The sequence below is a fragment of the Centrocercus urophasianus genome, unplaced genomic scaffold (assembly GCF_019232065.1).
Source record: "Centrocercus urophasianus isolate 14NV4802_14NV808 unplaced genomic scaffold, USGS_Curo_1.0 seq_15, whole genome shotgun sequence".
Classification (NCBI taxonomy): Eukaryota; Metazoa; Chordata; class Aves; order Galliformes; family Phasianidae; genus Centrocercus; species Centrocercus urophasianus.
The window spans coordinates 38,015,202-38,028,959 of record NW_024884697.1 but is presented as its reverse complement, the minus strand read 5'-3'; the positions used below and the strand labels follow the sequence as shown (position 1 = coordinate 38,028,959).

The 13,758-nt window shown below is 37.4% G+C and overlaps 1 protein-coding gene across 1 annotated transcript in view; it reads right to left on the bottom strand.

Annotated features, from left to right (window-relative positions):
* The window catches only part of PTPRQ (protein tyrosine phosphatase receptor type Q), a 120,342-nt gene that overhangs the window by 43,504 nt on the left and 63,080 nt on the right, over positions 1–13,758 (bottom strand). Inside the window, 3 exon segments of the mRNA XM_042816092.1 lie at positions 7,136–7,405; positions 9,511–9,652; positions 12,852–13,003. Of these exon segments, the coding sequence (XP_042672026.1) occupies positions 7,136–7,405; positions 9,511–9,652; positions 12,852–13,003 (564 nt within the window).

Sequence of the window (13,758 nt, the reverse complement as noted above, 5' to 3'; positions counted from 1 at the left end):
AAAAGAAAAAGAAAAAGAAAAAGAAAAAGAAAAAGAAAAAGAAAGAGGAAAAGAAAGAGGAAAAGAAAGAGGAAAAGAAAAAGAAAAAGAAAAAGAAAAAGAAAAAGAAAAAGAAAAAGAAAAAGAAAAAGAAAAAGAAAAAGAAAAAGAAAAAGAAAAAGAAAAAGAAAAAGAAAAGCATTTGGCAGAGCTAGCTAATTTTCATCACTATTGCAAAGTACCAAAATCAATGTTGTTTTACTCTGTTATTATTACAGTGAAGAGAAGCAAAGTACAGGAAATCATAAATTAAAGCAAATCAGATTGAAACTGTCCTGCTTCATGAGTTTTAGAGAGGCAATAATCAATTTGTTTACTTTGGTAAAAAAAAAAAACAAAAAAACACCTATTTTCACAATTAGGAAAATACAAGTAAGGGAACATTTTATCCGTTAGCAACTGGAAAAGAAAGGTGGGGGAACATTCAATAATTACTATGAAAATTCTGTATCCTTTAAAAATCCCGATTTCGATTAGGATATAGGCTATTACAATCTGTTAAGGAACTGCAAAGCATATTAATCTTATAATCTTATGATGATGACAAAATCTGAGATAAAATGGATAAAATGGATAAAAGAAGTGAAATAAAAGTTGTCACCAAATTGCACCCTGTACTAGAATTAAAATAAAGTCTTTTTAAGACTCAATGCTGTACATTCCAGGAATTTAAGAGTCAGCAGTTCCAAAGACATCAGATCAGATAAAAATTGAGGCAATTTAAGGAATAAATAAATAAATAAATGAAAATTAGGAAAAAAAATTAAAAAGGTAAGATAAAGAATAAATAAGAGGAGGATTATTCTTTTTTCATAAGGAATATGACCTCACTATCCCAGGGACGTGACCAAGAGCTTCTGCTGTGATGAGAACACCCAACACTGGATGGCTTGTAATATAAATTTAAAATTGATCAAGTTAGAGATTGAAACAACCCGAATAATAATAACTCTTAATCCAATATCACAAGCATCCTACAGCTGAGAACTGATTATTGCACTACACTCCCATTTAAACGATAGACTGGATTAAATGCCAATAAGACATCTTGCATAAAGCTTAAAGCTTTCTGCCTGAGCATAGGAAAAATGATTGAATACAATTTCATGCTTCCTCATCACAAGATTTTAAGGAAAGCAGATCTTAAAAAGCATTTCTAATCCACAGATCCCATATACTCAAGGTTCCTGACAGAAAAGCAGAACCACAAGAGCCTGTCTGAATATAATAATGGAAAAATATAGAAACAAATTAATGTGGACAGTAACCAGTTGATTGCTGGGTGCCAAAAGGAAGGTGGAAATATACATTCATTCCAACTGCAAAGCTGGTAGAGCTACAGGTGGGATAACTGCAGTCTTGTGCAACTAAAATTAGGCAGGTTAAAGAGGCAATCGCTGGCAATTTTGCTCATGTTCTAGCCAGATGGTGGGCTTTCCAGCTCAAGATTATCCTAGTCTCCTAGTTTCAACATGAGAGTTCACAGTTCTGTAAGAAAGACAGAAGAGATGCCTGACACTTTGAGAGAACTACACATTCCTAAGGAAAAATAGCAGTGGCTGTGATTTGTGGGCACTCACACATAACAGCTACAGCTGAATAAAGCCAGCTCTTTGTACTGACAAACTCTCAGAGCAAACAGAAGAACGAAGGGCAGAGAAACCCTTTCTGTCTCCTTGAGAAGAGTCTTTTCCCCCTACCTGCAGAGGGAGCCCATAAAAATTAATCTTACAAGGCTGAAGATGGTCTGAAAATCCCAGTGACTACATAAAAACCATCATTTTGAAAGATAAGACTGCATGTATAAAGGCAACAGACATTTGAAAAAGACTTCCTTTATACAAAAAGCATTTATTTCCATTTTATGTCACTGTTTTTTTTCCCCCAGTTTTCTAAGACATTTGTGTGCAAAATATTTCTAATCTACAAAAACTGGTCACTTAGTAGAAGATAGAAGAAAGCTTTTTGTGCCAGTGCCTAGCTAGATCTTTAAAATAGAATTAAAGCCTTAAAATCTCTCAGTTTAGAATCTAGTTCATCTTATGTCATTTCTTCCATATAAAAATCAATTATAAACATAATCTGTCATTAGAATGAAAAACCATGATGTGACCCCAGACTCCATTGCAGGGGTACTCCAAGGGCTGCAAGGAGGAGTGACACTCAGTGGCACTCCTGCACTAGATGACTGTGCTCAATGACACAATTTCAAGACAACTATGCTATTGGGTTACAGATACAAAGAGGATTACAATTACTCCAGCATGGAGAATCAGATTTCCATTCCTCAAGAATGACTAAAATTCCCCCAACTTTTTCCCTCCACAGATGGTACTGATTTGAACAAACCATTCCATGCTTCCTAGAGTAATCATGCAGCTTGTTTAAATTTTCCAAACATGACTCAACTATGATGAAGTGATCACTGTTCACACTAAAAGCAACTAACGCCAAAACTTGCATCTTTGTGTATTATTCCTTTAGACTAAACTGGAACTGTAACAAAAACTTATCTATCTGCACTTATATACTCCTGCTTTAATACAAGCTTAAAAGGCACTTTATTATTCTTCCTGAATTCCAGAAGGATCTATTTGAACAAAAAAAACTAGGAAAAGGGTGTGTTTAGGGTGATCTAGGATGCTAACTGTCTAGGACTGAGCCCTGATTAGCTTATTGGAATTCTAGTGCTAATCACATGTTTAAATTTTCCACAAATCATGGGCAGTACCCCTTAAGTTAATCATTCTATACCCTGCAGTCTTTCCCTATCCAACTATACTGCATTTACTATGATTCATCTAGCTTTGGGAGTAAGGTTTCCAAAGACTGAAAACTTTGATGCAATGCAATGTCCTCCATAGTTTTCAATTTACTCTTTTTTAATTCAGCTTCTGAAAGCCAGCCAGAATGCTGGCAGAGTGGCTAGCCATGAAATGCTGGTAAGTCAGTTTCTGGACTGGAGAAGTAATGAGGTATTTTCAGGTTCATCCACCATTGTTCCCATGATGGCCAAACTTCAAGGAAAAGTGCCGTAAGCCAGATCCACATGGGATCTTAAGCTCCTAAAACCTATTTACGTGCCTGAACTCCTACTGAAGTTGACAGGAAGTTAAGCACCTAAATAGAAGTGACTTTCACAGATCTTGGCCCCAGTTCTCTATGCTCGTCTGGCTGCAATGCTAATCAGTCCTTCCAAAGCTGGCAGACTGCTCTGAGATTAACATTTTATTTGAGAAAACAAATGAAAGGAAATTGCTTGCAGAAAAGGCACCTGACTGTACAAAGACTGAGATCAAGCTGAAAAGTGTTAGTGGAACTGTTTAAAGCCACAGGAATATTTTGTAGGAAAAATCTTATTTGCAATCCAAAGATAACTAAGGGCAGCAAAGGACACAATTACAGAAAGATCTACTGAGAAAAGAGAGAAGTTACAGCTTTCTGTAAAGACTTCTGTGGAAAGGAACGACTACAGCTGCATGGGCTGGGGAACAGAAGACAGTAATCTGATATGGCATAGTTCCTAATGAAGTTAATAAAAAAAAGTCTGCCTACAGAACAGCTGCTTGTAGCTGGAGTTTGGATTAAAAGAACAGTGGCAGCCTAGAAGTCTGTGGGGTGGTATTAAGAGCATCAAGTGGAGGAAAGTGAAGAACAAAGTAGAACACATAGCAGTGGGCACTGAACAAAATGATCTTCAGAAAATTGAGGCATTGGCAAAGAAAATGAACATTCTGTATTGATTATCTCCATTAATTTTTGAAAATTTTGTTACCAAAAGGAGTTTCCTGGGTTAAGCTGATATCCCTGGTGATACTAAATACCACTCTAGTATGGACTGCTAACCTCAGTGGGACTCATTGTGATATAAGGTCTTGCTTGGTAAGAACAAGAACATCATAAATAGGTCCCAGATGATTTCACTAACATAAAAGTGAAAAAAAACTGTAGACTGTTTTTCCCATGACTTCGGACTGATACTATCAGACATGCTCTAAAGGAAATTGCACAGTTGAGAACATGTCTTAAAAAAGCATCCTTGGTTTAGGTCTCTAACATTAGAAAATTCGGTACCTAACTGAAGGATATAAGGACTGAAAAATCAAATCCTACATATCCAAGGAGAAATGCACACCTTAAACAAGGCTTAGAAAAGTACTGACAACTGTCAGTATACTTTAGTCTTAAACTCAATCAAGAAGGCTCACCTTACTGACAAACTGGACCCTATCTGCTTTTCAGTAAACTATATATTTGACCTGTAAATGCTTTTAGTGCCAGCTTTGTATGTAAATCTTACCATGATTTCTTTTATGTTCAGAGTTAACCTAGTCTTTATTAAAAAAAAATAAAAATAAAAATAAATCATCCTACACTCTATGATTCCTCTATTTTTATCTACCTGCTTCCAAAAATAACATCAATGCAATGTAATGGGTAGCCACCATCTGATCATTGCATTTGTCTAGTGAAGATTTACCATCAACATCAAAGCCACTTATATTCGGACATACCAACTAATTAGAAAATCTAAAAAAAAGATCTACACTACATTAAGAAAACTGGAGTCCGTGGGAAAAAAAGCACTGAGTCTTGGAAAAAAAAAAATTGAAAGATTCGTGGTCCTTATATTCTTCCATTTAAAGGATTCTTCCAGTGCATATGTAGTTCTCTTCACAAGGCAATGAAGAAATTCACATTATCCAACTCACAAGGCTGTCATGAAATGCCATGTGCTATAAAAAGGCATATGTTGGAGGAAACAGACCATTTTCTTGGAGATGTAGGAAGTTTTAAGCTCACTTTGTGTACTTCACAGGCCTAGACAAAACTGACCATATTTTCCAGTGGGCAACTTCATTTTGGGTGTAAAAACCCAAATCCTTAAAGGTTTACTTGTTCAGAGAATAGACTTCCTTTATGTCCAAGAAATAACAGATGATGATATTTTGCCAGCTCTGCACTAGAAGACCTAAGAAATTTTTATATTAATAATCCTTTTAGGCACTACTTTTTTTCATCCATAAAGCATACTTCTGTATACAGCTGCCAGTTATTACACGCCAGAAAAATTAAGAAAAGATTAATCTGTAAAACGTTTCTTTGACAAATTCTTAGTAATATTTCTTTTAAATTGAAGTTATGAATGAATCTCTGTTTAGTAGAAAACAAATAGTAATTACTATCACCATAGTACAACACAGCCCTCAACTTGTTACAAGGCTTTGTGTTCATTTATAATATCACATAGGACTAGAGAAAAATTACACTGCATGTCTTAATATTATAATAAATAGATTTTCAGAAAATAGTAAATGCCCCAAATGGCTTTTTAATTCTCTTATTTTTATTCTTAACTGAATGACTCTTACACTGTCCCCAGACTTCTGAGCTAACTGAAGCTGCGCAGCTTTAGTATGACTTTCTGAGAACTATCCTACCAATTTATGGCTCTTTTTCCCTTCTAAAAACTCATTCAACCCTAATAAAATTTCATTTTAATGTGTGCATTTTCTTGAAAATAATCCAAGGACAGCTATTCAGTCATAAAATCCCAAATCATTTATGCATGTGTACTTGCTATATTATATTTCATATACTGCATAATGTATTTAAACACAAAGTAACATTACCACTACAAAGTTGATAGTTTTTGTAACGCACTGCAGCCTGGCAGAAGTGGTTTACCATGACAATGGAGCAATATTAGACACAAAAATCTACTAATCTCCTCATAAATTTAATTTTCATGATTCATGTTTAATTTTACCCAGATATGAACAAGTGTACCTAAATGAAAAGAAAAAGAAAAAGAAAAAAAGAGGCAAATGAACTCTGTAAAAATGCAAAGGTCAAACATTATGCAGTAAGACACGGAGCCAAATTCGATTTCACTTTATGTCAGAAATAAATGCATTGTCAGTGACTCAGTGCTGGCTACATATTCTGTGACTAATCTTAGACCACCATAAATAAGAAGCTGACAACAGCTATAAAACTGTTTCCATTCCCAACCATGAATCTCCAATTCCTAGTAGCCAGTCACCAGAAAACAATTCATGCAAACACACAGTTAAGGAAATGTCCTAATAATATCTAGTTTGCTGTAAATATGACTAAGCAACAACCTCTAAAAGATTGCAAGAAAGAGTCTACGCAGTGTATGTAGCAAAAATTATAATGATAATAAAAACATTAAAAAGTATATTGAAGTATAATCCTTCACTCAGGCAAACTCTTAGCGATTAAATATGTAAGCCATGTGTTGTTAGAAAATACTCTTATTTTTTCTGCTACTAGTACAAATCTATAAAACAGACAACAGGCTAGTAGCCTGTCTTTCAAGCCAAGGGTTAGTACTACATGCACAGAGTCTCCAAGATTTCCTCAAAAACTAGCAGCCAACCCCAAATTCCTCAAAAATCCCAGCAGCTAACTTTTCCAGGTGGCAGGCTTCTTCGAGGTTATCAGCAACATTTCTCCACCTTCAAAGAAGCAGGCGGCCCAGAAAGCTTCGTGTTCTCCTCTGTACCAGAGGGTAACATGCCTCTCATAAATCTGTCTTCAAAAGTTTCTGGGTTTGGACAAGCCCAGTTTTAATCAGGCATCAGCTTGCCAGTCTGGACACCCATTCTCAATTTCAGTCTTACTGGAGCTCTGAGTTAGGACTGGCTTTTCATCAGCTCTGATTTAAAAGAACGTGTACTTTAGATAAATGCTTGCCTGCATCCACATTCAACACAGCAGTTAAGATCACTGCATTTTTTCCAGCCAATGCCGTAAGATTTAATCATGCTTATCTCTAATGTTAAAATAATACATTTCTCAAAAGCAGATTTTGAATCCTGTTGATGGACAAAAGGCCCTGAGCAAACAAGAGGATGCAATACTGAGGTGAAACTTACAAATCACCAAAAAGCTAGAAAGGAAGGGACCTATTCTAAAACCCTAGAAAGGAGCCCTGTATTTTTCTTATCCACTAGCAGAACCAAATATTAAAAGGGCAGAGATTCAGCTGCCCGTAGTATTTCAGGCCTGCTTGTTTCATAGTCATCATTTAAATTAAAGAAAATAATTAACTTTAGTAATTAGTTACCTTCTTCTGGAAGTGTACTGGCATTGCATATCTGTTCTTCACCGTCACCAGCAGATGTTGCAGCTTTTATTTTAAACTGGTAAGAAATATTTGAAAGCAGATTTTGGAAAGTATGCAGTGTAATATTAGATGCAAAAATTGTAGAACTTCCTTCAACTGTTACAACGTAATGGGTAATCACACCGTTGGATGAAGCAGGAGGCTCCCACTGCACGAAGATCGATTCCCAGCTTGTCGCAATACAGTGAGCGTTCTGGACAACATCTGGTACTTAAAAGATACACATGTCCCAAAGATTAACATTCTCACAGAATTAAAACCATAATCACAGAGAAATATAGTTGGAGAAGCAGGGACATAATACTCAGAGAGAAGGTGAAATATTCCAGTGACGTATAAATAGACCATAAGCAAAACAGGTTGAGAGAACAAAAAGGATCTCTCTCCTAGTGACCTGACATAGAAGAGGCTACCTATCTGACTTTTTCCTAGTTGCATGCTCCAGTTTTAACTTCACTTCTCATATTTCCCTATTTTAATAATTGAATTGTAGTAGAACATACACAGAAGTGTTAAACTCATATACTCCGCAACAGCTTCAACAGCAGAAAATTCTTATTTATCTCAGCTTTGGTTTGTTGTTTTTTTTTTTTTTTAGGGTGCTGTATCATATGTCTCCTTTCAGCTGAGCAATGATTTGCACAGAAGTCACTAGACAGATTTCAGAGCTGTCCTGATAATGCTATTGCCTCACATTCTTGCTGGTCCCAGCAAGAGAAAGTGTTCATAAAAATCGAAGAAAAGGTAGCACATACTGTACTCCTGCTGAAAATAAAGCATTTAGATGTGAACAATTCATTAAAAAGAACAAGGAATTAAACTATCTTGGAAAAGGCTAAATTTCTGGCTTTACAAGCTAAGAGATAGTGAGTGCATAATAAGCATACTTCTTTTGCTGGAACATGTCCGGGAACTGTTACTGTAGAACCAGAAATAGAGGGGAGCACTATCATCACTGCATAAAGGTAGATGAATTTCTTTAAAATGATTAATTTGCTTTTCAGAGGTTAAAGAACACTTAAAAAAAAAAAAAAAAAAAAAAAAAAAAAGCAATATCTGAAGAAAGACCGGAGAATGTACCATTACATGAATTCAATAAAGAACTGAACAAAGAATTGCCCAGAACCTGGGATGGAGAGAAAGAAAACAGTCTCAGAGCTACTTGATCATAAAAAATTTAACGAAAAAACAGAAAAATGACTAGACCACACTCCTGTGGGCAATGCACCTCCAGCATTTCTGGAGAAAGTACTGAGAAAATGAACTGTTGAATGACTCAACTGAAGGGGGACTTTGGCTTTTTGGCAGGACACTTTCCAGCTGCAGAGATCCAACTTCCAACCTGATCCAGTTCATTGATGGTCCAGATTTCTCTTTGTGTTCTAAACACTGGATACAGTAAAGCACATATTTTTTTCCAGAACTGCTATCATATCAGCTCTGGAAAGAATATTTCACTGGAAGTGTAACCATGAAAAATTGCCGTCAAGGTATGGAATGTTTTGCTACTTCCTCTGCTCCCTTGGTTCTCTATGTAAGGGAACCTGGGAGTTCAGACACAGACTTCTATCCATGCTAGTATCCTAGACATCCCTCGTTGAGCAGAACAGCCTGGGAATTGCAACAAAGAGTTGCAGTTTTGACCAAAAGTCAGCTTTACACATTCACAGAGCTCCATGTCTCTCTTTAGCAGATGTTAAGTATTCTTTTCCACATTATATAATTTTTCGCTTTGAAACAACCTACAACTTCGAGATGTGTAGAAGGCACGTGTCAAAACTATACATAATTAATGAACTAAATCAGTTACATTGCATTGACCTTCCTAGATGTCAGGAAGAATAAGACCTAACAAACTATGATATTTAATTTAAAACTGGTTTTCTTTCCTAAAATCAATGATCAAATACGTTTCTAAAAAATTACATTTTCCTAAAAGATGTTCCAGTTCATTTGCCAATCTTTTGTCCAGTTAGTTTTGATGCTGTTAAAAATTCAGTTATTTTCACAAGGATCTGAATTATTGTTTTGATCTGCAAAGTCTGATATCCGATTTTCCTCCCTTTACCTGTGATGCTATTCAAAGATTTATAGTAGCCATATAAGCTTCTCATTTCAATGAGATCATTTCTAATTCTACGCTTCCGACATCAAACTTCAAACCCAGTCTATCCGGTACAATAGAAATGTGAATTGGTGTTACAGAAGCAGAAGATAATGAGATATTGTCATGTTACACTTTCTCTGGAAAGAAGGGGAAGACTGCTGAAAATCTGCATTAACAAAATGGTAGCTTACAAAAAGCCATGTCTAACCTGATTCCATTGTTGTAAACTGGACAGCATTACTGAACTGATTCCCGTTCCCAAGTTTGGTAAATGCAGAGACACTGATAAAATAAGTGCTGAATGGTTTTAATCCATCGAGCTTTGCCTCATTGTTTGAACCTGAAATATTCTTAAAAAAAGGAAAAATTATTAGTACATACTTAATCTTTGTGAATATTGTGGGCCTCATCTTGAACCCACTGAAATGAAGAGAAAATTTAGAGCTATAGTCTTGCCTCTTCTCTCAGTAGCTTTCAGTCAGACAAAGTAGTTCCTGAGCTCAACTGAAAGGAATGCAGGGTCAAATTCTTCCTTTCCTTTCTCTCCCTCTTTCACTGTGGCTTGTAAGAAAGATATGCCAAAGGATGGCATCATAATTACCATAGCATTTTTAGAATAGATTAACTCCACATATGCCTTTTTTCCCCCCCCCAATACTGAGAACTTTTGCTACCTCTACACCACCTTCTCTCTATCAAACTCTTTATCAACCACCTACTTCCATAGTACACATCTTCAGTGAAAGAAGTCATGAGTCATAGCTTCACATTTCCCTTAATTTACCTCAACAGAGTTTGATGAAGAGCTAAAAAACACAGTACAGTTGCTGGTAGCAGTTCTTTAGAGTCACAGAATGGCTAGAGTTGGAAGAGATCTTTGAAGGCAATCTATTCCAACCCCTGCTTAAGCAGGGAAAGCCAGAGCAGGGTGTCCAGGCCCATGCCCAGGCAACTTTTAAAAACCTCCAAGGAGGAGACCCCACAGCCTCTCTGGGCAGCCTGTGCCAGTGCTGTGTCACCCGCATGGCACAGAAGTGCTTTCTGAGATTTAGACAGAACCTGTTTGTACCCATTTTCTCTTCTCCTATCATTGGGCACCAATGAAAAAAGTCTGGTTCTGTTCTCTTTGTATCCTCTCTCCAGGTGTTTATACACGTTAGTAATGTCCTCACTGATACTCCTATTCTCTAGATTGAATAGTCCCAGCTGTCTCAGCTTCTCCTCATAGAAGTGCTCCAGTCCCTTTATCATCTTTGTGGCCCTCCATTATACTCTTCCCAAAATATTCATGCCCCTGTTGTACTGGGAGGCCCAGAACTGGTGACAGTGATCCAGCTATGGCCTCACCAGTGCTGAGTAGAGCAGAAGGATCACCTCTCTTGGCGTGCTGTGACGCTTTTCCCAAGAATACCATCAGCCTGCTAAGCAGTAAGGGTGTGCTGCTGACTCATGTTCAACTCTGTGCCCACCAGGACCTCAGGTCCTTTTCTGCAAAGCTGCTTTCCATCAGGCTGACTCCCAGCAAGTCCTGGTGCTTGGAATTGTTCTTTCCCAGGTGCAGGATTCTGTATTTCTTCTCTGCTGAACCCCACGAGATTCCTGTCAGCCCACCTCTCCAGACTGTCAAAGGCTCTATGGATAGCAGCATAGCTCTGTCATGAGTCAGCCAGTCCCCCCATTTCAAGTCATCTGCAAATTTACTGGTGCTGCACTCTGCCCCCTCATTCAGAGAATCAGTGAAGATGTTAAACAGGACTGGACCCAGTACTGACCCCTGGAATACTTTGCTAGCTACTGGTCTCTGAGATTTCGTACTATTGATTACTGTCTTCTGGGCTTGGCCATTCAGCCAGTTTTCATTCCAACTCACTGTGTGCTTATCCAGCTCTTACACTGACAGCTTCTCTATGAGGAACTTATGGGGGACATCACACACACTTATGCTATATTTTGTGCATATTTTGAAAGGACTCCAAAAGCACCAGGGAAAGATCTGAACTTCAGCAAGAAAAAAAAAAAGTGTTACAGGGATGGTGAAGGGGAGATGTATGAAGAGCAGCTGAAGTCCCTCAATGTGTTCAACCTGAAGGAGACAGAAGGGAGACCTCATCATAGTCTACAGATCCTCATAAGGGAAGCAGAGGGGCAGGTGCTCTCTGGTGATAGCAACAGGACCTGAGGGACTGGCATGGGGCTGTGTCAGGTGGAGAGACAGGTAACATATCAAGAAAACATTCCTATCCAGAGGGTGGTCAGGCACTGGAACAGCCTCCCCGGGTCGTGCCACCAAGCTTGCCAGAGTTCAAGAAGCATCAGGACAATGCTCTCAGACATATGGTCTGATTTTTGAGTGGTCCTGTGTGGAGTCAGGAGTTGAACTCCATGATCCTTATGGGTCTCTTCCAACTAAGGATATTCTGTGATTCTAAAACCTGGTGAAAATTTTATAGGATTCATGTTATCAGAGAATTATGGTGCCTAACTACAGTATTTCTAAATAAATTGCTTGCTGTCTTTCTCATTGCTACAACCTAAATCTGGTTTCTTGGACACAAAGAAATGTGGGGCATGGCATTTTCATTCAAATATTGATGCAGTTTCTGTAATTTATTTGGGTTGGAGTCTGCCTCAGAGAGACAGTGGAGAATAACCTTTGGGGAACTTCATGGCTCTCAGAGAATGTGATTCCAAAGGCATCTGTTGTATCTGCAAGGTATCTCAGCTCCTCCAAGGACCATGGAAATAAACTGGGGTCATGGCAGCACTTCATTTCCCATGGGGACTGCAAAAGACTGCACAGTAGGCAGACAAGGTATGATCTCTGCAACTCATAAGCTTAACAGCACGAACACTTCTCTTGTATGCTAAGTCTCTAGAATTGCTGAGGGAGATTCTCTTCACAGTCTCACAGCAGACCTTACATTGTCTCAAACTTATAGCTGATTGCAGCAATGTCTTCTCACTCTAGCTTTTTTTTTTTTCCATGTGTCTCTCATGAACACTACAGTTTCTAAGCCTGAGATGCAATGTTGGTCTCCGCTCGCTAACCATTCAAGGAACCAGACATAAATGCCTTGATCAATTTCTATACTTAATTTTACAGCATCTATTGCAGTTAAGTTTTATCCTGCTATTCTGTAAAAAATAAATAAATGAAAACCTCTAAACAAGTTTTAACCATTTTTTTTTCAAGATGATGAGGAATTTCTTTTCTTCTTTTTGAATGTTGGAAGTCCACAGATACAAAATGGCCACAAAACAAGTCACTTCTGTCATTTTCTAACATTATACTTAAAAGGAAATACGAACTAAAGATTAATAAAGCTTGCAATTAGTGAAATATTAGATGCTGAAAGCAAATTAAGATGTAACTACATTTTTCTACTAAATTTTAAAATCTCAGCTATATGCATGGTGGGAGGGTATAGAAGTTTCCTAACTGTGGGAGCAGAAGAGACCTTTAAAGTATTTGTCATAAATTTTGTTTGTAGAAGATTGGAAGAAGACTTTATCTGGCAAAGAAATTGAACACAAATACTACAAACGTACCTGAGAGAATATTTTTTCAGTGTCGTTGTGATAAATCTTTAGATTATATCTTGTAATAACACCATTTGGCTGAGGACTTGGATCCCATTTTAGCCACACAGAATCTGCAGTGTAGTTGGTAACGGTCAAATTCTGGGGTGGAGCTAATGGCACTGCAAAAGAAAAATGCTCTTTAGATCCAAATTACAAATATTCCAAGCAAAACCAAGCACTTCAGAGAAGCAGCAGAACATATGAATGTTTGTTACCATTTGTATTTGAACTCAATAGATTGGCTCTTCCTTCCTATGTATTTATTTTATTTCTTTTTGGCCTGAAACAAGAACCATGGAAGAAACTGGGGTCGTGACAGCACCTCATTTCCCATGGGGACTGCAAAAGACTGCACAGTAGGCAGACAGGGAATGACTTCTGCAACTCATAAGCTTAACAGCACAAACACTTCTCTTGTATGCTAAGTCTCTGGAATTGCTGAGGCAGATTCCATTAACCAGGAATATGTTTAGTCAGCAAGGGATCTTCTCAGATATCTAAAAAAAACTATTTGTCATTTAAATGGGCCCATTGTAAGAACTGAGACATTTAACAAAAGTCTTGGAATTTATTCTTGGAATGAAATGTATTTGTCTTCCTATATCTATACATATACCTACAAGATAGCATCATTTACCACAAAGGTGAGAGGAGGTTTTTGTAAAGGAGACCTGAAACAATGTCAGAAATATTTCCATGTTTTATAATTTTTCAGTTTTGCACAAAGAGAGATGAAGTTGCTTTCTTCAAGTTCCTTGACACTTGATCAACTCTAATACATTCTGGAAGCAAAAGATGTTCCTCCACGAAATTACTTTTGTAATTCTATGCAGAACATGACCTCCTCTGGCACACTGTGATGGGAGGAGAACTA